This window comes from Coregonus lavaretus, assembly GCF_964263955.1.
Source record: "Coregonus lavaretus genome assembly, chromosome: 12".
Classification (NCBI taxonomy): domain Eukaryota; kingdom Metazoa; phylum Chordata; class Actinopteri; order Salmoniformes; family Salmonidae; genus Coregonus; species Coregonus lavaretus.
Window position 1 is genome coordinate 30113145 of NC_139999.1, and position 27342 is coordinate 30140486.

General features: G+C 40.8%; 1 protein-coding gene and 1 pseudogene across 3 annotated transcripts; one reads left to right on the forward strand and one right to left on the reverse strand.

Annotated features, from left to right (window-relative positions):
• Window positions 1–2761: 2761 nt before the first annotated feature.
• LOC311138574 (serine/arginine-rich splicing factor 3-like) lies at window positions 2762–7753 on the reverse strand. 2 transcript variants are annotated; one of them, XM_084173316.1, is made up of 7 exons: window positions 7614–7753; window positions 6752–6816; window positions 6286–6496; window positions 5694–5834; window positions 3975–4013; window positions 3618–3704; window positions 2762–3428 (listed from the first exon to the last, which is right to left on the reverse strand). In XM_084173316.1, the coding sequence occupies exons 2-7, from the start codon at window positions 6756–6758 to the stop codon at window positions 3401–3403; spliced, it is 513 nt and encodes a 170-aa protein (XP_084029442.1). In that variant the 5' UTR covers window positions 6759–6816; window positions 7614–7753; the 3' UTR covers window positions 2762–3400. The 2 variants fall into 2 exon arrangements, with proteins under 2 accessions (XP_084029442.1, XP_084029443.1); XM_084173317.1 differs by lacking the exon at window positions 6752–6816 and having other exon boundaries at window positions 7614–7711.
• A 470-nt stretch (window positions 7754–8223) lies between these two features.
• LOC311138797 (nuclear transcription factor Y subunit alpha-like) lies at window positions 8224–26563 on the forward strand (annotated as a pseudogene). The gene is made up of 8 exons: window positions 8224–8256; window positions 12514–12567; window positions 12693–12825; window positions 15212–15320; window positions 15534–15667; window positions 15749–15925; window positions 26091–26282; window positions 26546–26563. The product of its transcript is annotated as a nuclear transcription factor Y subunit alpha-like (transcript).
• The last annotated feature ends 779 nt before the right edge of the window (window positions 26564–27342 follow it).

Below are 27342 nucleotides of genomic sequence, written 5' to 3' on the forward strand. Positions count from 1 at the left end.
TTTTTTTCTCAACACTTTTTTTGTTGTTTTATTTTTACTTTTTTTGTTTAAAATAAATGCACTGTTGGTTAAGGGCTGTAAGTAAGCATTTCACTGTAATGTCTGCCCCTGTTCTATTCGGCGCATGTGACCAATAAAATTTGATTTGATTTGATTATATATACAGTCCACAGGAGGTTGGTGGCACCTTAATTGGGGAGGACGGGCTCGTGGTAATGGCTGGAGCGGAATAAGTGAAATGGTATCAAATACATCAAACACATGGTTCGCTCCGTGTCAGCCCTTATTATGAGCCGTCCTCCCCTCAGCAGCCTCCACTGATACAGTCAGGTCTATCATTTTTGGCACCCTTGATAAAGATGAGCAAAAAAGACTGTATAAAATATATAATTCAAATACTGAGCTATATTGCATGGTATTTTTTTGGTGAAAATTATATTATTTTATACTAACACAATTGCTCAGAGAAAGAGATTTTGTGTAACGAGTAATAAAAAAAACTAAAAAAGACAGGGGTCACAATTATTGGCACCTCTGTTTCAGTACTCCAGCACCCTACCCTTGCGAGGATAACAACACTGAGCCTTTTTCAAAAATGTTTTATGAGATCTTAGACCATTCCTCCATAAAAGATCTTTCCAGATCCTTGATATCCTTTGTTTATGGACTGCCCTCTTCAATTCAAACCACAGGTTTTCAATGGGGTTCAAGTCCGGAGACTGAGATGGCCATTGCAAAATGTAGATTTTGTGGTCTATTAACCATTTATTTGTGGATTTTGATGTTTGCTTGGGGTCATTGTCTTGCTGGAATATCCACTTGCGGCCAAGTGTCAGCCTCCTGGCAGAGTCAACCAGGTTTTTGGCTAAAATGTCCTGGTACTTGGTAACGTTCATGATGCCGTTGACCTTAACAAGGGCCACAGGACCAGTGGAAGCAAAATAGCCCCATAACGTCAAAGATGCACCACCATATTTTAACATAGGTATGAGGTACTTTTCTGCATATGCTTCCGTTTTTCAATGCCAAACCCAACGCTGGTGTGCGTGGCCAAAGAGCTCTATTTTCATGTCATCTGACTATTGCACCGCCTGGAGTTTGGATTGGAACCGGTGCTATGGTCAGATGACATGAAAATAGAGCTCTTTGGCCAAATAAACATGACATTTTGGTATCTGTGATGTACAATGTGTTCTCCATCACTTCAGACTTCCAGGTGGCTATTCTTAAAAAAGGGTATTATTACACCTTATTATACAAATGACTAGGCAGTGGCGGAAAAAGTACCCAATTGTCATACTTGAGTAAAAGTATAGATACCTTAATAGAAAGTTACTCAAGTAAACGTGAAAGTCACCCAATACTACTTGAGTAAAAGTCTAAAAGTATTTGGTTCTAAACATACTTAAGTATAAAAAGTAAATGTTCTCTTGATAAGTGCGTGAATTGGACCATTTTCCTGTCCTGCTAATAAGCATTCACCATGTAATGAGTACTTTTTGGTGTCAGGGAAAATGTATGGAGTAAAAAGTACATTATTTTATTTAGGAATGTAGTAAAGTTGTCAAAAATATAAATAGTAAAGTACATATACCCCAAAAAACTACTTAAGTAGTACTTTACACCACTGTGACTAGGCCACTTGGTCAGACAGTTAAACACTCAACTCCACTAAATTCACGATTACATAACAAAACTCAGTAACATAACTCTTACTGACACCCAGAAAGCCCATAATACACTCCTGCTTTGTAATAATGGAGGGAATTCAACAGAGAACGTTGAATGTCACCACCCACTTTATATGTATACAGTATATTATTTATATTCCAGACTCTGGTCCGGAAGCTAATTTCCTGCAATTCCATCCATTTTGTTATGTGTATTTACAGTACATACAGTATTCTCGACATAGCACCCCCCCCCCCCCCCAGAACAGCCCCAATTCATTGGGCATGGGCTCTACAAGGTGTCTAAAGTGTTCCACAGGGATGCTGGCCCATGTTGACACCAATGCTTCCCACAGTTGTTTGACACAACTGTGGGAATGGTGGACCATTCGTTGATACACACAGGAAACTGTTGAGCGTGAAAAACCCAGCAGCGTTGCAGTTCTTGACACACTCAAACCAGTGCCCCTGACACCTATTACCATGCCCCGTTCAAAGGTACTTAAATCTTTTGTCTTGCCCATTTATCCTCTAAATGACACACACAATCCCTGTCTCAAGGCTTTAAAATCCTTCTTTAACCCGTCTCCTCCCATTCATCTACACTGATTGAAGTGGATTTACAGGTGACATCAATAAGGGATCATAGCTTTCACCTTTATCCACCTGGTCAGTATGTCATGAAAGAGCATGTTTTGTACAATCTGTGTATGTGCAACTACAGGCCATAAAGGTGAGCTGTTAGAGCAGAAATGTATGCAATACAACAGTGACCTATTGTGGTGCATCTCAGAACACCCCAAAAATGTTTGCATGCAAAGAGCAAACGTTCTAATGTGTCAGACCTCAAATTGTTTTAAAAAATGCACATACCACACCAAATATACAGTAAGCACTGCCTAATGTCAATGATGCCCAGCATTTCCCATTGATTTGCAATGGAGAAATAGTTGGCGCTTCTCTCTCCAGTTGCTTTTGATGTCAACATGAGACCACCTTTGAGGTCTGTAGACAGACCGTTTCCTATTTTAGAATGAACTATTACTTAAAATGAAATATCTGTGAACTGCCACAAAATAAATGGTAAGAAGCCTTTTTACAACCAGTTTTTAATTCTGAGAACATAAAATAGTACAAATATCAAGGAAAAGAAAAACAGTCAGCTATTGTAGTCAAAATAAGGGTGCCATTATTCGCAAAGCCAAAACTTTACCAACAGGAACTGGAAGAATAGTGGAAGTTCTAGAGATCAATTAGAAAACATGTCGGTATATTAACCGACAGAATAGGATAGGTGACCATAGCCTTCCACCACATCCAGACACACAAATCTTGCTGACATGGGAACATGACTTGAGCACTAGACTATTTAGAACAGTGTGTTTCCATGATCTGGTACTTTCATAGACAAATACAGAGAACACTTATAATGATTGATGAAATGGAATGGTGCTTGGGGACAACTACTGTATGTCTTGGCATTAACAGGACTAACAGCCATTTTAGTCATGCATTACACCTGCATACCCACTTATTTACAAAATACAGAGGAATTGGATACCTTACATGTCACAGAGAAGCAAAAACAAAACCGCTAAAATATTTTGATTGTTAAAAACAAAGTTGACCAGGGGGTGTTTTGAAGTCCATCACATGAAACGACTCGCCAAAGGGGCGACCGTTCGTTCATTCATCTTCTTCGCCTTCAAACTCGACTGCCATGCATTTCCTTACTTTCTCTCCGTAGACCTGGAGCGGCTGTGAGAAGGGGAAAAACAGTTAAGCCAGAATGTTAATACAAACTTTCTCTGGAGCATTCATGCACGCTCTCAGAAAGATGTTACACCGTTGGTCTGTTACCGTTACATACAAGCCACAAGTAAAGTGGTTTCATTGTTGACAAGATATAAGAAATCCTTGCCATTTGTTATAACCCCTCCTGCTTACCTCCTTGATCGAGAGAATGATCTTGAGGGTTTGTGGTTCCTGTCCCGGGACAGAGATCTCTCCCTCTTCCTGTCTCTGGAGAGAGACCTGCATACAGAAGGAACAACAGAATTAACCAAAGCAACCTGAATCTTACCGAGGCCCCTGTTGACAAGAGGATCTAATCATTGACAAGTTTGGAAAGCTGTGTTGAGGGTGTGGTGTGTTAAGAGATCAAATACTTGTCAGAACCATATACATAAAGTTCAAAATTGGGTCCTTTAGTTCACGCTTCCATTAAAAATAATCTGTGTTGATCTTACTTGCCCATAGTACGGCTGTTAACTTTTACAATAACTCTTATGGTTGTCAACATACCTGCTTCGGCTGCGGCTGAAGCTCCTCCTACGTGGGGATCTGGGGAGGGGGGAGTGAGAGGGTGTCAAAAGCAGAGCATGATACATTGGTGGGCCATTGATTCCAAACCCATCCAACCCCCAAATTACCCTGAAGTAAACCATACAGTCCCCACCGAACACTAGGGAACCAAGTTACTGTCTATTACGCCCCCCAAGGGATGGGAATAGGTGACTGCAGATAAGACATTTGTAATATGAAATTCAGTCATCGCCTCCCATAAAAGGTCATGGTTAGTTAATACTGCCAGCTGAATGAATGGCAAAAAATGCTTAGGAAAGAGAAGTGCAATTATACCAAATGGGAAGGGGTAAGAAAATGGAGAGTTGTAACATAACTAATGGTCAAAAATCAAGGTTACATATTGAGCACAAGTGCAAAGCACACACAAGATGGGACCACTGCGACCTAAACCAGGGGAAGCACTGATCAGAATAGCTCCTTTGAACAATTAGAAAGACCTTCACAAATTAATAATGTATGTTTCTCAAAATGTCCATTCCCCTTTAAATCAACGGATTACAGTAATGTGGGAGAAATACCAATCCTGTTTGATTCAAATAAAAAAGAGAACCTTTTAAAAGCAGCTTTCTCTTCACTTTTAAATTTGTAATCAGCAGTGTACTGTATGAAGCAGGTAAAACTTACTAGTCATTTGGTTTTCAACAAGCTAGAAATGACGAAGGGGAGGCAGACTGTAGGCCGGGTAGGCAGATTTGGCTGAAAAGGACTGGCCAGATGCTGCGAGGTGATTAGTTGGCTGGCGGACGGGGGCTGGCTGTGGATTTTTCCTGCTTTTATTGGTTAGCCGAGGGCTGCTGCTGGTAGGTTGCAGTGTAGACATTTGGGGACGTAAAACGCTGATTGGTCGGGAATGTGAGGAGGGCCGCTGCCGATTGGGTTAAAGTTGGAGGAAGAGGCTGAGAACTGCATGCGCAGGAACCAATGGGCTGGTGCAACCTGACGACTGGCCATGCCTGGGTCATGTGACACAACACCAGCCAAGCTGATTGGGGCACGCTGGTCAACGGTCACATGATGCTGAAAGAGGACTAGTTGACTGACTCAGAGGGTGGTGAGAAGAGGCATGGTGATGACTCTGTAACGGGGTTCATTTTATTAATATTAAATGGTCAATAAAAAAAGCAACCTCAAATTGTAACAAAAACAACCAATCTAGCATCATTAAGCTTCCCTCCCACCCAGTTCATAGTGAGGTACTGCTTTGAAATATGAATCACCTACTTCAAAAAGCTAGCTGCGATTTTTACACTTTGCCAAAGCTTAAAATAATCTTGCAAACGGTATAGTACACTTCCAAAACACGTTCAGTGCTTCAGGTAACAGTGAAAAGCTTGCAAGCCAAAATTTCATTTCACACTGTACCCAACCCCTGAATCTAAAGTAACCTGGAAGTAATTAAATTGATCAACAATGATAATGAAGATGAAAACTGCATGCCTTCAGCACCACATTACACTAACCACTGTAGACTACCATGGAAACAAGGGTTATCAAACAGTCGGCCCTAAACTATCAATATGGAGCAGAGTAACAGGAGACGCAGTTTGGAGAGGACACAGGAACAAAACAGATTGTTTAACTAGTAAAAGGGACAGAAAAGGATTAGTAGTCTGTTGGGCATTGCTATCATAAAGCCCTGTATGGGAGAAGGGTTACCTGCGCCTGGCGGGCGGGCTACCACGACGCCCACGATGGTCATCTCGAGGACGTCTGCTCCATGAGGGAGGAGGACCCCGGTTGCGGGTGCGTTTCTCACCATTGGACAGCTCCACTCGCACACGGGAACCACTTAGTGTCCTGTAAAGATCAATAAGGTGTTACCGCAGGGCATACTGTTAAACAGTCACCAAAACATTATGGCATGCATGGTCTTGTTTCACCCCCTTTCAGGTCATTAAATGGAGGCAAGTGGCAACTAAAATTAATAGGTAGTCCTTCCAAATATCAGAGTGGAAAAAATGATCTCCAAGCAAACTAGGCTCTGTCATTAAGTTATTTTATACCAAAGTATAAAGCACATGTGGATCATTTGCATTCATATGGACAAACCAGAAAAGCTACTTCAAACAGTTCCGGAACACAACTCTGAAATGATCTGCATTTCTTTTGTCAAACTGTCAAGTATATTGGCATGCAAATGATGCAAGGAACAAAATCCTGAGTAATGACCTCTCATTTCAACAGGCCTCAATTTCCTGATTCTATCATTGTTATTTTTCCACCAGAGGAACTTGTTCTTAGGTTTTACCTTCCATCAAGTTCTCTCACTGCGTCGGTTGCATCCCTTGGATCTTCAAATTCCACAAAAGCAAAGCCTGGGGGGTTCCTAGCTACCCAGACACTACGAAGTGGCCCATAATAGCCGAATGACCTCTCCAGCTCTGTCTTATTGCCATTACTCCCCAGGTTTCCCACGTAGACCTTGCAGTCGAGAGGGCAATCCCGGTGCATTGCTGGATCTGTAAAAATATTAAACAGCATGTATGTTTTGCTTTCTAGGAATCATTATCCAAAAGGCAGCCGATCAGCAAATTTACTTAACTTTTAAGACATGCACCTGTAAAAAGAACCTGGGGTTCAATTGCATTCAGATAGACGCGAACTAGAAAAGCTACTTCAAGCAGTTCTGGAACACACACCTCTAATTATGTGAATTTCTTGTGTCAAACAGTCAAGTGTATTGGCATGCAAGGAACAAAAATTTTAGTAATTACCTCCCATTTCAACAAGCCTCAATTTTCAAAACAAAAATTGATACTCCGCAAACGTGAATGAGAAACTGAAAGAAGATTTGTCCATTTAGATTTTCATGTAGTACACATTTTCCACACATCACACAACATGACAACAATGTATATTCAAGTAGGCCTATAGTCTGTTCATAACACACTTAGATAAAAATGGTCCTCCACATACAATTAAAGCCACATTCAAACAGCCAGGTGTGTTTATAACAGTCAAGCAGATTTGTATAATTATGGCTGAATTTGGGGTAGGCAACAATAGGCCATAAAGCAAGGGGTGTGGAAATGCATAGCACATGGAAATGCATTGCGGGATTTCTTATTTCCATGAACTAATAGCTAATTGGTTCTGCTATACTGCAATAACAGAACGTAAGATATAATAACAGGGTAAAACAACTAGCTAGTCTTCTGACCAAACGTTGGTTAACACCATTCTCACCTCCGGCCTTTGTTCACTAACTTTACAATGTAAAATGGAAGAATGGGCCTTGCTAAGATAACCCTCGATATTTGCTGGCTCCCTCCCCAGTCCCTGTACTGACTAGTTCACAATTTGCACATGCCATGGCTACGTGTGAGAGAGTATAATTGCGTAGAGTATAATTGCAAATTAACTGCAACATAATCAGTTACTTGCTGCGATACAGTTGGTCTAGCCATTTCAGCTACTCGTTAGCTAGCTACCAGAAGAAGAAAAAAAGGCTACTAGCTAGCGCTTCTGCTAGGGCAAGGTAGCTAATATGAATACAAGAGAAATATCAAAGAAACAACATGAATCGCTAAATAGAAATACGTGCCACACTTTGTATTATTTAGAGGTGTTATTTACCGTAATGTATTGTAAAACAAACACTGATACTCGATTCGTTTGCTGTCCTTCGTCGAAACGCCCGTCTGTATCTGCTAGCTACGATAAAATGGAGACCGGAAATCTTTATGGAGTGTGTGCACTGTCTGTCTGTCTTACGTAATTGACCGGATATGATGTCCTTCGTCTTCTTCTTCTTCTTCTTCTATGATATCATGGCGGTCCGCAAACAATCGTTTTAGTGCATGCCGCCACCTACTGTGCTGGAATGTACGATCAATCATTGATCTGCCCGATTCTGTACTACATGAAAATTAAAAACAAAATAAATCCCTAACTTCTACCACACCCTCCCCCCAAACCCCATTAAACTTGATCTATATCATGCTGAAACATTCCACCCTTAGGATTGTTCAGCATGTCAACAATCATTTCAACAGTATCTGTTACCCCCAATATCGCTTTTGCCTTCGCCACAATAAACTTCAACCTGGCATTTCTGGTTTCCACAACCTGAGTCGTATTGATTACCTTACCAATAAACGCTATGAAGTCAACTTTATTCATTATCAAAGTGTCCTTTGACACCACACATTCATGAGCACAAGATTTCTGAACAGGCCTCGAAACAATGCCAGGACCATCAGAAGCACCAGCCCTGACAGTAGGTCCACTTACTACAGGGACATCCATGTAAGCTCCATCAGTCCGCACTGTAGTTCTACCAATCTGTTTTACGGCCTCTGCATACGATACATCATAACTAATACTATATCTCTGAGCCTCTCTAGGCTCTCTCTGTACCTGGCATCCACCAAATGCTGCACTGTGTTCTCCCCCACAATTACAGCACTTAACCTTTACATTGCTTCCACATTCACCATAATCACTTCTTTGACCCTCTTTCCTACTGATCAACCTTTTGGCCTCAATAACTCTGCCTCCCTTCACATTTTCTTTAATATAATCTGTGGACATGGATATTGGGATGACAGGATATGTTGGCTGACGGGATTGGTTCCACCCTGAGATGTATGGGGTTTCCACTAGGTACCACAGCCACAAAGTCAAAATTGGCTATATCGTAAAAATTCAATTTTCATTCAGAACCGAAAATGAACCTGATATCAATGTCCGGAAAATACATATTTTTACGTTTCATTCAGAACCTAAATTGAACCTAACTTCCATGTCTGTTCAACGTCATTTTGCTTACTGGGACTATTCTTGTAGGGGTGGCTTTTTTTGTTTGTTGCCTAGGGTGGCATAACGGCCAGGGCCTGCCCTTACGGGGACACCACCCCTCAACACACCCTGTAACTCTTCTGAAGTCAAATCTCGTATACCCAAATACTTCTCTGCAGCTGCCACCAGAACATCTATTTTCTGTGATTTAGGTTCCATCTCTGCAGTACAGTTGATAACCATTGCTATGAATGCTAAGAAGAAGCCTCAGCATTGTCTCAATGAAGAGTTCCGCATTCGACTGGCACGTGCAGTTACAAGTCTGCTAGAGTTAGCGGCAGGCGGACGAGCAATATCCACTGTGGTAGTACAGATGAAGACTGAGCTGGAATGTGAGGCTAACTGAAGCTGGTTAGCTTTAGAAAACCCAGAGTAGATCTATCTTGCTTCATTGGATACCCCTCAGGTCAAAGCTAGCTGAGTAAACTCAAATCCATATTGCAGGGGTGTCAAACTCATTCCATGGAGGGCCTAGTGTCTGCTGGTTTTTCCTTTCAGTTAAGACCCAGACAACCAGGTTAGATGCCAGCTGCCCAGCATAGGGCAACCTGTCATCAGCATCTGGCTCTCCGAGCCGACGAGGCCTACCCCAAACTATTCAATACAATTTCATATTGTATTCTGTCTCTGTTGTCATTCAGTTAAGCCTGTACTCGATTGAACTTGGTATTTTTTATTTTTTAGGGGGTAGATCAGCTTTAATATTGCAGATAGATTGTAGCTTCCATCAATGTCATTGTCTGCATCACTTCCAATCACTACCAGTCAAAAGTTTTGACACACCTACTCATTCAAGGGTTTTTCTTTATTTTTACTATTTTTTACATTGTAAAATAATAGTGAAGACATCAAAACTATGAAATAACACATATGGAATCATGTAGTAAACAAAAAAGTGTTAAACAAATCAAAGTATATTTTATATTTGAGAATCTTAAAATAGCCACCCTTTGCCTTGATGACAGCTTTGCACACTCTTGGCATTCTCTCAACCAGCTTCACCTGGAATGCTTTTCCAACAGTCTTGAAGGAGTTCCCACATATGCTGAACACTTGTTGGCTGCTTTTCCTTCACTCTGCAGTCCAACTCATCCCAAACCATCTCAATTGGGTTGAGGTCGGGTGATTGTGGAGGCCAAGTCGTCTGATGCAACACTCCATCACTCTCCTTCTTGGTCAAATAGCCCTTACACAGCCTGGAGGTGTGTTTTGGGTCATTGTCCTGTTGAAAAACAAATGATAGTCCCACTAAGTGTGAACCAGATGGGATGGCGAATCACTGCAGAATGCTTTGGTAGCCATGCTGGTTAAGTGTGCCTTGAATTCTAAATAAATCACAGACAATGTCACCAGCAAAGCACCCCCACACCATAACACCTCCTCCTCCATGCTTCACAGTGGGAATCACACATGCGGAGATCATCCGTTCACCTACTCTGCGTCTCACAAAGACACGGCGGTTGGAACCAAAAATATCAAATTTGGACTCATCAGACCAAAGGACAGATTTCCACCGGTCTAATGTCCATTGCTCGTGTTTCTTTGCCCAAGCAAAGTCTCTTCTTCTTATTGGTGTCCTTTAGTAGTGGTTTCTTTGCAGCAATTCAACCATGAAGGCCTGATTCACGCAGTCTCCTCTGAACAGTTGATGTTGAGATGTGTCTGTTACTTGAACTCTGAAGTATTTATTTGGGCTGCCATCTGAGGTGCAGTTACTTGCCGATTTCTGAGGCTGGTTACTCTAATAAACGTATCCTCTGCAGCAGAGGTAACTCTGGGTCTTCCTTCCTGTGGCGGTCTTCATGAGAGCCAGTTTCATCATAGCGCTTGATTGTTTTTGCGACTGCACTTGAAGAAACTTTCAAAGTTCTTGAAACTTTCCGTATTGACTGACCTTCATATCTTAAAGTAATGATGGACTGTCGTTTCTCTTTGCTTATTTGAGCTGTTCTTGCCATAATATGGACTTGGTCTTTTACCAAATAGGGCTATCTTCTGTATACCACCCCTACCTTGTCACAACACAACTGATTGGCTCAAACGCATTAAGAAGGAAATATATTCCACAAATTAACTTTTTAACAAGGCACACCTGTTAATTGAAATGCATTCCAGGCAACTACCTCATGAAGCTGGTTGAGAGAATGCCAAGAGTGTGCAAAGCTGTCATCAAGGCAGGGTGGCTACTTTGAAGAATCTCAAATATAAAATATATTCTGATTTGTTTAACACTTTTTTGGTTACTACATGATTCCATATGTGTTACTTCATAGTTTTGATGTCTTCACTATTATTCTACAAATTAGAAAATAGTAAAAATAAAGAAAAACCCTGGAATAAGTAGGTGTGTCCAAACTTTTGACTTGTACTGTACGTGAGAATGTTAATTCCATGTGTTTGGGCTAGGTTGTAGTTTCACCCATTCCAATTAGTGGATTTGTTTATTTCAGCCACACCCGTTGCTGACAGGTGTATAAAATCGAGCACACAGCCATGCGATCTCCATAGACAAACACTGGCAGGAGAATGGCCTTATGAAGACCTCAGTGACTTTCAACGTGGCACCATCATAGGATGCCACCTTTCCAACAAGTCAGCTAGTCAAATTTCTGCCCTGCTAGAGCTGCACCGGTCAACTGTAAGTGCTGTTATTGTGAAATGGAAACGTCTAGGAACAACAACGGCTAAGCCGCGAAGTGGTAGACCACATTAGCTCACAGAACGGGATCACCGAGTGCTGAAGCGCGCTGCGCTTAAAAATAGTCTGTCCTCGGTTGCAACACTCACTACAGAGTTCCAAACTGCATCTGGAAGCAGCGTTAGCACAAGAACTGCTCGTCGGGAGCTTCATGAAATTGGTTTCCATGGCCGAGCAGCCGCACACAAGTCTTAAGATCACCATGCGCCATGCCAAGCGTCGGCTGGAGTGGTGTAAAGCTCGCCGCCATTGGACTCTGGAGCAGTGGAAACACGTTCTTTGGAGTGATGAATCACGCTGCACCCTCTGGCAGTCCGAACTGACAAATCTGGGTTTGGCGGATGCCAGGAGAACTCTAGCTGCCCGAATGCATAGTGCCAACTGTAAAGTTTGGTGTAGGAGGAATAATGGCCTGGGGCAGTTTTTCATGGTTCGGGCTCCTTAGTTCCAGTGAAGGCAAATCTTAACACACATCATATTCTAGACGATTCTGTGTTTCTAACTTTGTGGCATGGGACTCCAAGAGCTAAGGAGCGTTTTTTAAGGAGAGGCCAGCGTAGTGGTGGGACCTCCGAGCCCCTACCATGTCCCTGCCCCTTCTACCAAGTTTGTCTTCTTGCATGTCCTCTCATTATATCCCCTAGCCGCTGGGCCTCAATGCTACACTGTTGTGTACGGATGCATGTCAACGTTTCTGACTACAGCTGCCTGTGATCTTAGTGTCGTCGACTCGTCATGAGTTGCTGTCAGCCAGGCTGCAAAACTCCATGCATGTCATTCTCCAATATCCATCTTGCTGTCTGCACTGTCTTCAGTCTGAGATTATCAGATTTGTGTTATTCTCGCTTTGTCCAACAGGTGGTGCAATTAAAGCACAATCAAGTCATGAAACCTAATAGATGTGTGTATTTTGTGACCTACTACAATATTCTGAGCATAAAATGCTCTCCTTGCTGGGTTTATGATTTACCTATATAGCAGGGGCAGATCATCATGCAGGTGCCCATGTCTGGAACTCAGGGGCTATAGCAGGTGAGTGAACTTTAGTACAACTGTACACCACACCTATCTGAAACCTAGCAAAAATGCCTCTCTAACCAGATATTACCGATAAAGCAGACGAGCTGATTAAGACTGTGTCCTACTCTCTGCTGTAGATTCCAGCTGGTACAGCCGGGTCAGATCCAGTTCCAGAGGGGACAGACTCTACAGGTCCAGGGTCAGCAAGGCCAGACCCAGCAGTTCATCATTCAGCAGCCCCAAACTGCAGTGACCACAGGACAGAACCAGGTATATACACACACACACACATTTCCACTGTTTAGAAAAGGTCTGTGTACGGTAGACGTTGAGACTCTAAGCCCATTTGTAATTAATTATGTAAATAGCTGTAATCCATAAAACAAATGATGGACATCATGTGGTGTATACAGTGCATTCGGTTTGCATACAGCCACACATCACTGGCTCTGTTCTAAATTGGCTGATAATCAAAAGGAGGGGACAATATCCAGCCCACTCTGCTAATCATCCATCAAGACACTGTAGGGATCCCAGTTATGAGTGTGAATTAGTTACCTTGCTGTAGAATGTAGCCATCAGCGTTGACTGACTGGTACACAATGGTCTGGCTGTCTGCAGTCTGAGCCACTTGCTGCCCCGGCTGCAATATAATCTGCTGCTGGCCCTGAGAAACAAACATCAATATTCATTACCACCCAGTTACAGTGCATTCGGAAAGTATTCAGACCCCTCAACTTTTTCCACATTTTGTTACCTTACAGCCTTATTCTAAAATGGATTAAATAAATATTTTTCCTCCTCAATCTACACACAATACCCCATAATGACAAAGCAAAAAAGGTTTTTAGAAATGTTAGCAAATGTATTAAAAATAAAAAACAGTAATAGCTTATTTACATAAGTATTCAGACCCTTTGCTATGAGACGCGAAATTGAGCTCAGGTACATCCTGTTTCCGTTGATCATCCTTGAGATGTTTCTACAACTTGATTGGAGTCCACCTGTGGTAAATTCAATTGATTGGACATGATTTGGAAAGGCACACACCTGTCTATATAAGGTCCCACAGTTCACAGTGCATGTCAGCGCAAAAACCAAGCCATGAGGTCGAAGGAATTGTCTGTAGAGCTCCGAGACAGGATTGTGTCAAGGCACAGATCTGGGGAAGGACACCAAAAAATGTCTGCAGCATTGAAGTTCACCAAGAACACAGTGGCCTCCATCATTCTTAAATGGAAGAAGTTTGGAACCATCAAGACTCTTCCTAGAGCTGGCCGCCCAGCCAAACTGAGCAATCAGGGGAGAAGGGCTTTGGTCAGGGAGGTGACCAAGAACCCTATGGTCACTCTGAAGGAGCTCCAGAGTTCCTCTGTGGAGATGGGAGAATCTTCCAGGACAACCATCTCTGCAGCACTCCACCAATCAGGCCTTTATGGTAGATTGGCCAGACGGAAGCCACTCCTTAGTAAAAGGCAGTTTGCCAAAAGGCACTTAAAGACTCTCAGACCATGAGAAACAAGATTCTCTGGTCTGATGAAACCAAGATTGAACTCTTTGGCCTGAATGCCAAGCGTCACATCTGGATGAAACCTGGCACCATCCCTACGGTGAAGCATGGTGGTGGCAGCATCATTGCTGTGTGGATGTTTTTCAGCGGCAGGGAGACTAGTCAGGATCGAGGGAAAGATGAACGGACCAAAGTACAGAGAGATCCTTGATGAAAACCTGCTCCAGAGCGCTCAGGACCTCAGACTGGGGCGAAGGTTCACCTTCCAACAGGACAACGACCCTAAGTACACAGCCAAGACAACGCAGGAGTGGCTTCGGGACAAGTCTCTGAATGTCCTTGAGTGGCCCAGCCAGAGCCCGGACTTGAACCCGATCCAACATCTCTGGAGAGACCTGAAAATAGCTGTGCAGCGACGCTCCCCATCCAACCTGACAGAGCTTGAGAGGATCTGCAGAGAAGAATGGGAGAAACTCCCCAAATACAGGTGTGCCAAGCTTGTAGCATCATACCCAAGAAGACTCAAGGCTATAATCGCTGCCAAAGGTGCGTCAACAAAGTACTGAGTAAAGGGTCTGAATACTTATGTAAATGTAATATTTCAGCTTTGTATTTGTAAGACATTTGCAAAAATTTCTAAAAACCAGTTTTTGCTTTGTCATTATGTGTCACGTTCATTGTGTAAAGGATCGGACCAAGGTGCAGCGTGGTATGCGTACATAGTCGTTTATTTTAATAAACACCGACAAAATAGCAAAATCCAATAGAACGTGAAGTTCAAGAGGCTAAACATCAAACAAGCCAAACCGAAACAAGATCCCACAACAAAGGTAGGCAACATGGCTGCCTAAGTATGATCCCCAATCAGAGACAACGACCGACAGCTGCCTCTGATTGGGAACCACACCCGGCCAACATAGAAATATATAAATTTGATTTCACACCCTGACCAACCCAACTAGAGATCTCAATGTCAGGGCGTGACATTATGGGGTATTGTTTGAAGATTGATGAGGGAAAAAAACAATTGAATCCATTTTAGAATAAGGCTGTAACATAACAAAATGTGGAAAAAGTCAAGGGGTCTGAATACTTTCCGAATGCACTGTAACTGAGTGGTAATGAATATTGATGTTTGTTTCTCAGGGCCAGCAGCAGATTATATTGCAGCCGGGGCAGCAAGTGGCCCTGACTGCAGACAGCCAGACGATTGTGTACCAGTCAGTCAATGCTGATGTCTACATTCTACAGCAAGGTAACTAATTCACACTCATAACTGGGATCCCTACAGTGTATTGATGGATGATTAGCAGAGTGGGCTGGATATTGTCCCCTCCTTTTGATTATCAGCCAATTTAGAACAGAGACAGTTTTGTGTGGCTGTATGCAAACTGGTTCACACTCCACGGTTCTGGAGCACTAACATATGATAACTTATACTAACTCAATCCTTGTGCGGTTCCCCCAGAGATGATCACCATCCCTGCCTCTAGTCTGGCTGGCGCTCAGATCGTACAGGCAGGCAACAACAGCAACACAACCAATAGGGGTCAGGGCACAGTGACCGTCACACTGCCTGGGAACATGGTAAACACAGTCAAGGTTCATCATGAGATTAATACAGACCTGTCGGCATGCATGTGTGTTTGCAATGCATCAGTCTGACCCGTGTATGTGTGTTAGATGGTTCCGGGTGGCGGTGGCACTCTGCCCACCATGCAGCATATCCCCCTACCAGCGACGGAGATGCTGGAGGAGGAGCCTCTGTACGTCAACGCTAAGCAGTATCACCGCATCCTGAAGAGACTGCAGGCCCGTGCCAAGCTGGAGGCAGAGGGAAAGATCCCCAAGGAGAGGAGGGTGAGTGTGTGTGTGAGCATGAGTAAATGTGTGCAGACTGTCAGCTTTAACAATATAAAATGTTTCTAAACCCTTCTACATTAATGTGGATGCTACCATGATTACAGATAGTCCTGAATTAATGGTGAATAATGATGAGTAAGAAAGTTACAGATGCACAAATATCATACCCCACCAAAAATGCTTACTGTTGTGTTGTCTTCAGCATTGATTGTTTATTATAAACTGGTTGGTTCGAGCCCTGAATGCTGATTGGCTGAAAGCTGTGGTATATCAGACCGTATACCATGGGTCTGACAAAACATTTTTTTATTTTTATTTTTTTATTAAAAAAACTTCCAATCCCCCATGTTTATTTTTTTTTTTTATATATATATATTCCCCTTTATTACTTTTCAACCCCACCATCCTTTCCCTACTTGGAGTAAATTAGTGAACAACAACGCCCAGGCCTCTACTTCCGGTCTATACTTACTATCTACACCTTATGGACAGAGTTAATTTTACAATAATTCTATATATATATATATATATATATATATATATATTATTTATTTTTTTGCTCCTGAACTTCTTCTACTCTCAACCTCTCCGATCATTTTCATGATGTCCATCCGGTTTGCTTCTAAATGCCATATCTTTCTAACTGTGCTCTTTCCCAAAAGCTCCCAACATACAACCTATATACTTATTGTGGACACAGTATGCTTACATTATTAGCTATCTTTGTTATTATTTGTTGTTATTTGTTATTAGTCCCATCCTTCAACTCTATTCAATACCTCCCATCTATCTCTTAACACCATCCATATACAGTGGGGGAAAAAAGTATTTAGTCAGCCACCAATTGTGCAAGTTCTCCCACTTAAAAAGATGAGAGAGGCCTGAAATTTTCATCATAGGTACAAATCAACTATGACAGACAAATTGAGGAAAAAAATCCAGAAAATCACATTGTAGGATTTTTAATGAATTTATTTGCAAATTATGGTGGAAAATAAGTATTTGGTCACGTACAAACAAGCAAGATTTCTGGCTCTCACAGACCTGTAACTTCTTCTTTAAGAGGCTCCTCTGTCCTCCACTCGTTACCTGTATTAATGGCACCTGTTTGAACTTGTTATCAGTATAAAAGACACCTGTCCACAACCTCAAACAGTCACACTCCAAACTCCACTATGGCCAAGACCAAAGAGCTGTCAAAGGACACCAGAAACAAAATTGTAGACCTGCACCAGGCTGGGAAGACTGAATCTGCAATAGGTAAGCAGCTTGGTTTGAAGAAATCAACTGTGGGAGCAATTATTAGGAAATGGAAGACATACAAGACCACTGATAATCTCCCTCGATCTGGGGCTCCACGCAAGATCTCACCCCGTGGGGTCAAAATGATCACAAGAACGGTGAGCAAAAATCCCAGAACCACACGGGGGGACCTAGTGAATGATCTGCAGAGAGCTGGGACCAAAGTAACAAAGCCTACCATCAGTAACACACTACGCCGCCAGGGACTCAAATCCTGCAGTGCCAGACGTGTCCCCCTGCTTAAGCCAGTACATGTCCAGGCCCGTCTGAAGTGCATTTGGATGATCCAGAAGAGGATTGGGAGAATGTCATATGGTCAGATGAAACCAAAATAGAACTTTTTGGTAAAAACTCAACTCGTCGTGTTTGGAGGACAAAGAATGCTGAGTTGCATCCAAAGAACACCATACCTACTGTGAAGCATGGGGGTGGAAACATCATGCTTTGGGGCTGTTTTTCTGCAAAGGGACCAGGACGACTGATCTGTGTAAAGGAAAGAATGAATGGGGCCATGTATCGTGAGATTTTGAGTGAAAACCTCCTTCCATCAGCAAGGGCATTGAAGATGAAATGTGGCTGGGTCTTTCAGCATGACAATGATCCCAAACACACCGCCTGGGCAACGAAGGAGTGGCTTCGTAAGAAGCATTTCAAGGTCCTGGAGTGGCCTAGCCAGTCTCCAGATCTCAACCCCATAGAAAATCTTTGGAGGGAGTTGAAAGTCTGTGTTGCCCAGCGACAGCACCAAAACATCACTGCTCTAGAGGAGATCTGCATGGAGGAATGGGCCAAAATACCAGCAACAGTGTGTGAAAACCTTGTGAAGACTTACAGAAAACGTTTGACCTGTGTCATTGCCAACAAAGGGTTTATAACAAAGTGTTGAGAAACTTTTGTTATTGACCAAATACTTATTTTCCACCATAATTTGCAAATAAATTCATTAAATATCCTACAATGTGATTTTCTGGATTTTTTTTTCTCATTTTGTCTGTCATAGTTGACGTGTACCTATGATGAAAATTACAGGCCTCTCTCATCTCTTTAAGTGGGAGAACATGCACAATTGGTGGCTGACTAAATACTTTTTTTCCCCACTGTAGGATTTCTATTTGCCATATATATTTCAACCGTACTGTGATGTTTTACAAAAGTTCTGAACCTTTCTATTCTCATTGCTTCTACAGATTGTGAATTAAAAATAAACATTTTTGCTAAAAGTATTATTATATTATTGATTGATTGACTATGACTTTTCAGATCACCCAGTAATGCTATCTGCAAGGTTAGCTCCAGGTAAATATTGCAATCCTTTAGCCATTCCTGGACCTGTGTCCAAAAACAAGCTACAAATGGACAGAACCAAAACAAATGATCTAATGATTCTATCTCTTCACAGCAAAATCTGCAGAGCTGGGAAGATTGTATCCCCCATATAAATAACATTCTATTGGTAGCAAGAATTTTATATAATAATTTAAATTGAAAGATTCTAATTTTTGAATCCGGTGTCGTTTTGCGTGTCAGTTCATAAACACTATGCCATGGGATCGGTACGTCAAAGATCTCTTCCCAACTATTTTGCAATCTATATGGGACGGCTGTCAATCCTTTGGTCCTTAAGTGAAACTGATATACTTTTTTATTTATCACAGTTTTCCTTAACCAATTATGTTCTTTAATGCAAGGCCGACAGACAAGTTCCTTACTTTCTCCCCCTTCAACTTTCCTCTTCCACTTTTGCGGTAAGGCTGCAATTATTTGGTTGTAATTTTGGGTAGAGCAGACATTTCCATATGTTTTTGTTAGCTGCATGTGCGACATAACTCCACCAGTCCTACCGATGATATCATTTACGAAGATTATACCTTTTTTAAACATTCTGTCAAAAAATAAAGGTTTTTTGTCAATTAGTATATTTGAATTTAACCACAATATTTGTTGCATTATTTGTTCTGTCGTTTCTGGAGGATTAAATTGAAATTGCAACCAACTTTCTATGGCTTGTTTTAGAAATAGTGACATTTGGGAGATTATTTCCTTTTCAAATAACTGAAAGTGAGAGGTTGTAATCTGAATAAAGGGAAAAAGGCCTTTCTTGAACAGTGGGTGAGACAATCTTACTAATTTGCTTGAGAACCAGTTCGGATTTAAGTATAACTTTTGGATGACTGAAGATTTTAGTGATAGGTCTAATGCTTTAATATTTAATAATGTCTGTCCTCCGAATTCATATTCATTATATAAATATGCTCTTTTAATTTTGTCTGGCTTGCCGTTCCAAATAAAATTGAATATTTTTTTCTCATATAATTTAAAAAACTGTTTGCTAGGCGTAGGCAAGACCATAAGCAAATAGGTAAACTGGGATAATACTAAAGAGTTAATCAGGGTGATTTTTCCACAAATTGACAGGTATTTTCCTTTCCATGGTAGTAAGATCTTATCTATTTTTGCTAACTTTCTATTAAAATTTATTGAAGTGAGATCATTTATTTCCTTTGGGATATGTATTCCGAGTATATCCACATCACCATCAGACCATTTTATTGGTAAACTACATGGTAATGTAAAAATTGTATTTTTTAGTGATCCAATACGTAATATAGTACATTTGTCATAATTTGGTTTTAATCCAGAGAGGTTAGAAAATGTATCTAGATCCTCTATGAGGCTGTGGAGGGATTCTAGTTGTGGATCTAAAAGAAAACATGAATCATCTGCGTACAATGACACCTTTGTTTTTAAGCCCTGTATTTCTAATCCTCTGATATTATTATTGGATCTGATTTTAATAGCTAACATCTCGATGGCCACAATAAATAGATATGCCGATAGTGGACAACCTTGTTTCACTCCTCTTGACAGTTTAAAACTTTCTGAGAAATAGCCATTATTTACTATTTTACACCTAGGGTTACTATACATGATTTTGACCCATTTTATAAGAGATTCTCCAAAATTGAAATGCTCCAGGCATTTATATATAAATCCCAGTCGAACTTTATCAAATGCCTTTTCGAAGTCTGCTATGAATAGCAGGCCTGGTTTCCCATATTTTCCATAGTGTTCTATTGTTTCCAATACTTGCCTTATATTATCTCCAATGTATCTTCCATGTAAAAAACCTGTCTGATTAGAATGAATAATATCCGACAATACCTTTTTAATTCTATGCACTATACATTTTGCTAGGATTTTTGCATCACAACACTGAAGTGTAAGGGGCCTCCAATTTTGTAAATGGACTGGATCTTTATATTTTCCACTTGTATCCTGTTTCAGTAATAATGAGATCAGACCTTCTTCTTGAGTGTCAGATAATCTACCATTTACATAGGAGTGGTTAAAACATGCTAATAACGGTCCTCTTAGTATATCAAAAAAGGTTTGGTATACCTCGATTGGTATGCCATCCAACCCTGGAGTTTTCCCGGACTTAAAGTCTTTAATTGCATCCAGAAGTTCCTCCTCTGTAATTTCACCTTCACATGAGTCTTTCTGTGTGGCTGTTAATTTGACATTATCAATAGAAAAAAAATCTCTACAATTAGCTTCAGTTAGAGGAGATGGAGGCGACTGAAAAGAAAACATATGCTTAAAGTACTTTGTTTCTTCCTTCAAAATATCATTAGGTGAATTATGGGTGACTCCGTCAATTGTAACCAGTTTCATTAAGTTCTTTTTGGTAGCATTCCTATGTTGAAGATTAAAAAAGAATTTTGTGCATTTTTCCCCATATTCCATCCAGTTTGCTTTATTTTTATAATATATTACACTTGATCTTTCTTGAATACGTTTTTCCATTTCTTTTTGTTTTTCCTCTAATTTATTCTGAGCCTCTATGTTACAGTTTTTATTGCCATCTATCTGTTCTGTTAGACTTTCTATTTCCTTTCTTAGTATAAACTCTTTTGACCTAAATTGCTTTTGTTTTCGAGATGAGTACTGAATTGCATGGCCTCTAAAGGCACATTTAAAGGTGTCCCATACAATAAGGGGATTCGCTGTACCTATGTTATGTTGGAAAAAGTCAGTTATGAATTCCTTTGTTCTAATTATAAATAAATTATCATCCAATAGGCGTTGATTAAATTTCCAATATCCTCGCCCACGTGGAAATTCAGTCAGAGTAATGTATATGCCTATTATATGATGGTCCGACCGCATTCTGTCCCCTATCAACACTTTTTTTACTTTTGGTGCCAACGAGAATGAGATAAGAAAGAAGTCAAGACGACTAGCTTGATTCAGTCTCCGCCATGTATATCTCACTAGATCAGCATATTTAAGCCTCCATATATCTACTAGTTCTAATGTATCCATGACATTCACAATTTCCTTAAGAGCATGTGGGTGATTGTTTGTGGTGTGATTTCCTTTTCGGTCCATTGAGCTATTTAAAACAGTATTATAATCCCCCACCATAATAATATTGTCTTGAGTTGCTTGCAGGCTTGATAATTTATTATATATATTGTCAAAGAATTGTGGATCATCATTATTTGGTCCGTAAAGGTTAATGAGCCATATCTGTTTATGGTCCAATACCATATTTAAAATAATCCATCTACCTTGCGTATCTATTTGGACAATTTGCACATTCGGATCGAAATTACTATTAATTAATATCATCACCCCTTTTGAATTTCTTTGCCCATGGGAGAAGTATATTCCCCCCCCCCATTCTTTTTTCCACGCTACTTCATCTCGAATTGTTGAATGAGTTTCCTGTATACAATAGATATTATATTCCTTCTCTTTGAGCCATGTAAATATTGTTCTTCTTTTGTTATTATCAGCTAAGCCATTACAATTATAACTGGCTATACTTATTTCACCATACACCATAATGAGATACAAGTTTCAAGTCTATTTATCATTATATATGTTTGTAAATTTACCAATAAAAAATAGCGTAATGATTGAGTGTCCAAAACATTTATTTGTACTACTCTAATTACGTTGGTAACCAGTTTATAATAGCAATAAGGCACCTTGGGGGTTTGTGATATATGGCCAATATACCACGGCTAAGGGCTGTGTCCTAGCACTCCACCTTGCGTCGTGCCTAAGAACAGCCCTTAGCCGTGGTATATTGGCCATATACCTCACCCCCTCGGGCCTTATTGCTATAGCATCCATGATTCTTATCATCGATTGGACAGTCTATTTTGTTGATATGTTTTTATTGGAAATTACTAGGTGATTTGGTGGTTCTATTTCCATTGTATTTTGAGATGCTACTCGTGAGATAAACGTCAGCCTCAACTGAGAACAAGTGTTTGTTTGGTTCTTTAAAAAAACATAACACTAACCTCCCCTGTTATTTTCATGGCGAGAGGTTAGCATATTTTATTTTTATTTTATTTCACCTTTATTTAACCAGGTAGGTCAGTTGAGAACAAGTTCTCAATTACAACTGTGACCTGGCCAAGATAAAGCAAAGCAGTGCGATAAAAAAACAACAACACAGAGTTACACATGGGATAAACAAAACATACAGTCAATAACACAATAGAAAATCTATATACAGTGTGTGCAAATGTAGTAAGTTATGGAGGTAAGGCAATAAATAGGCCATAGTGCAAAATAATTACAATTTAGTATTAACACTGGAGTGATAGATGTGCAGAAGATGATGTGCAAATAGAGATACTGGGGTGAAAATTAGCAAAATAAATAACAATATGGGGATGAGGTAGTTGGGTGGGCTAATTACAGATGGGCTGTGTACAGGTACAGTGATCGGTAAGCTGCTCTGACAACTGATGCTTAAAGTTAGTGAGGGAGATAAGAGTTTCCAGCTTCAGAGATTTTTGCAGTTTGTTCCAGTCATTAGCAGCAGAGAACTGGAAGGAATGGCGTCCAAAGGAGGTGTTGGCTTTGGGGATGACCAGTGAGATATACCTGCTGGAGCGCATACTACGGGTGGGTGTTGCTATGGTGACCAATGAGCTAAAATAAGGCGGGGATTTGCCTAGCAGAGATTTATAGATGACCTGGGGGTATGATATTTGTGCATGTGTAACTTTCTCACTCATCATTCATTCAGGACTATCCATAATCATGGTAGCATCCACATTAATGTAGAAGTGTTTAGAAACATATTCTATTCTTATTTACATTAAAGTGACTCCAAAATGACACACAACATTATTTACCATTAATTTCTATTGGGCACAAAATAATCTGAAACACAACCAAAACAAACAGTAAATGCACCCACAAGCTTGATGCAATCATTGCGTGCTAGGAATATGGGACCAAATACTAAACTTTTGACTACTTTTAATAGACATATAAGTGAATTTATCCCAATACTTTTGGTCCCCTAAAATGGGGGACTATGTACAAAAAGGACTGTAACTTCTAAACGTTTCACCTGATATGGATGAAAATACCCCAAAATTCAAGCTGACAGTCTGCACTTTAACCTCAGTCATTGGATAATTTAATATCCAAAGTGCTGGAGTACAGAGCCAAAACAACAAAAAATGTGTCACGTTCCAATACTTTTGGAGCGCACTGTGTCTTGTCTTTGTGTGAGCTCTTGTTGTAAGCTGAAGAATGTTGGAATGTTGCTGTTTTTGTCCAGTGTTGCTTCCTTGTTGTTGTGCTGTGCTGTGTGTCACTGTGGTGTCTTGTTGTGCTTGTATGTTGTAGTGTAAACCTCTCTCCTAACACCTGTTCATTCAGTTTTTTTAACTTACATTATGGAAAATCTGTGTCCAATAAACAAAAAATGATTAAAAACCAACATGAACATGAATCAGTTTCTTGTAACAGTAAAGCGCTTTAGTTCCTTCCAAAGCAACCGTTACTTGCATGTTTCATATCAGTTACTTTTATCTCTGGCTGTGCCACACAAGAACTTGATGAAAAACACACCACCCTATAGGCCACAAGTCTAAAGTGGTTGTTATGATAACCCTCTTCCTTTCCTGATGCTCTTTAGAAATATGAAATAGTAGTTTCTCCCAGTTTCTCCTTTGTACAGATAAATTCTGTCCTCTGTTTCGTGATAATACGTGTTTAACCATCATCAGTTACTTTAAGGCTTTTCAGACTGTTTTTTAAAACATCTTTCTTGTTCTTCCATTTGAAAAAGGTAATCATCAAAGGCCTAATATTACCTGCATCAGTTTTTATCTTGGGCTGTAACAGTCTTGTAAGAGTGTAGATGCTTTTGAGCAACTTTTTTATTGCATGAATAAGATGCAATAAAAGGAAACAGCATTAGCATATGTACTGTATTTGTGTGTTAAGAATGCCACTGAAAATACAATGAATACATTTACCAGACGCTCTTATCCAGAGCGACTTACAGGAGCAATTAGGGTTAAGTGCCTTGCTTAAGGGCACCTCAACAGATTTTTCACCTAGTCGGCTCGGGGATTAGAACCAGCGACCTTTCGGTTACTGGCACAACGCTCTTACCCACTAAGCTACCTGCCGCCCAGGAAAATACATTTTCCAACTTCCAACATATTTTGTCTTGGAATTAATATTGCCAGAACTGTACTGTACACATACTGTACACACTGCATGATCTTACTGTAAATCCATAGGTCTGATGTAAGGTCAATTTGGCATTTTACTTCCATAAGGAATAGCAGAGGAAGCTGATCCTGGATTAGTGCTTAGAGCAACCTCTAGGACTACTGCAATTCACTTCACAGAGGAGCTGGATGATATATTATCATAATGTATTGTTGTTGGATGAAATCAAAACGGATCTGAAGTCAACATTGCGTTATTCGGGCTAACTCAACATTGAGATGGCAAACAGATCCTAGAAATGTGATTCATCATCATGTGGTGCAAGTCTTTTCTGCGAGAAGAAGATGTTCTGTTTGAATCAGATGGCATGTTGAGTGCAGATGAGAAGGATATGTTTTATTTTACCAGGTAAGTTGAATGAGAACACATTCTCATTTACAGCAACGACCTGGGGAATAGTTACAAGGTGATGAATGAGCCAATTGGAAGCTAGGGATGATGAGGTGGCCAGATTGGGAATTTAGCCAGGACACCAGAGTCAACAACCCTACTCTTACTCTTACAATAAGTGCCATGGGATCTTTAGTGACCACAGAGAGTCAGGACACCCGTTTAACATCCTATCCGAAGACAGCAGCCTACACAAGGCAATGCCCCGGGGATCTTTATTTAGACCAGGGGAAAGAGTGCCTGCTACTGGCCCTCCAACACCACTTCCAGCAGCATCTGGTCTCCCATCTAAGAACCGACCAGGACCAACCCTGCTTAGCTTCAGTGGTAAGCCAGCAGTGGGATGCAAGGTGCTATGCTGCTGGCCCACATGGCCAAATAACAGCGGCGAATACAAAAGGAAATAAGAGAAGTAAAGTGGTAGTGGAATCTTGTAAATCCAAGCCTAGTTCTGATTATTTTTTGGTTGGAGTAAGGGTTTTGGATCGATGGAGTTACCTGGGAGATTCGTTTGTATTCTTTATGAAAATCGTGGATGAGTTGGGTAAGGTGGCATTGGTGAGAGTAGCGAGAAGTGGGTTTATTTTGTTTTTTTGTGTATTTATGGAACATTAGGAGCGTGCTCTGTGCCTCAAGAAGATATCGGATTGGAATGTGTCGGGAGGATCTTCGAAGCAGGTTGCCCATCAAGGGTGTTATCTCTGGGGTTGCGCTAGAAGTGAATGCAAAGGATATACGTGAAGAATTGGATCAAGTGGTTGGTGCACACCGACTGACCCGCATGATGGATGGAGTGAGGAAGCCCCTCCATCCACTCTATTGTTTTTTTAAGAAGTTGCTCACTTCTCACATGTATTTGGGTTTTATGAGATACCCTGTGAGAGCCTTTGTGCCCAAACCCATGCAGTGTGATAAATGCAAATTATTTGGCCATGTGTCAAGTGTACGAAGACGAGAGAAGTGTCGTATGCCAGCTAAGCCTAAATGCTGCAAATGTGGTGGTGAACATGCGTCCAAATTCCTGAAGTGCCCTGTTAGGGTGACGGAGAGGGAGGTGGCAAGAATAAGGGCTGTCCAGCATGTCTCCTATCTGGAGGCGGTGAGAAGAGTGGAAGAAAGAAGTGAAGTTGAATAAATAATGGTAGTAGGAGTAAAGACACCAGAGAATATTGCCTGTCAACCGAGGGATCCTGACATGTTGCATGTTAAGAAGGTGGACTTTGTAGCGTTTATTGCATTGGTTATCAACTACACAGCGCAAACAGAGAAAATCAGAGAAAATAGGCATTTTTGGGGGGACTCAGGGATTTTACAGCAGAGGGATTACAAGGAATCTTGTCAATGAATGGTCTGTCCTCACAGGCCCCTGAGCCTGTGTAGGGATGTGATTTGAATTGTGACTGAAGGAGTGGGATGGTTTGTGTATATTTTTTTGTGTATTTTGAATGATGTTGGCAAAGATTTGTATAACTAACCCAAGATAGACCAGAGCGATTCCAATGGGAGCAAATTAATCATAGTGGGCAGAACAAGCAAGGAGGTGGGCATAACACAAACTAGTGAGAGTCTATTGGCACGTTCTAGCATGTATTTGCATAATCTGTGAAGTGCGCATGTGCAATAACTCAATTTGTAAAATTTTTGGCAAAGGGTAAACTCTACAAAACAGATTATAATTTTGGAAACAGAAAACTGTATTGAGATGAAATGTTTCATCGATTAGAAAATTAGCAGAATATCGGCCAAAATCGATCTCGCTCCATCTTCTCCCATTGCTGGCCACTGGAATTCCTCTCAGCACCATATTTGTTAGTAAGTGGAAACGCCAACCGGATGCTTTATACATGCAGTGAAATATCTGTCTCATTGTTCTATCTGTGATGTTGGGATTCCTCTACTAGGTGCTTAATTAAAGGAATGGAGGAGGCTCGCGCGCTCCATCTCACCGCGCACAATTTCATGTGACGGCTATGCAAAAAGACAACAGCTTGGTGCACGCGAAGGAACTGCGCAGGCAACGAGCCGTTTTATGACAGCAATTACTACACTAGTCTGTAAAGATAAAATTACAAACAGATATACCAAACGGTTGTTAATTTCACTTTCTAAATTTTGTGAATTGCAGTCTTCAGCTGCACAAAAAATTACCTCTTCCTCAA

Excerpts from the sequence above, each read along its gene's own strand:
- LOC311138574 (XM_084173316.1), bottom strand. Across the intron at positions 5,835-6,285 it reads GTGAGAGAACTTGATGGAAG|GACACTAAGTGGTTCCCGTG; the intron begins GTAAAACCTAAG and ends TGATCTTTACAG. Across the intron at positions 3,429-3,617 it reads TCATTCTCTCGATCAAGGAG|CCGCTCCAGGTCTACGGAGA; the intron begins GTAAGCAGGAGG and ends CCCTTCTCACAG.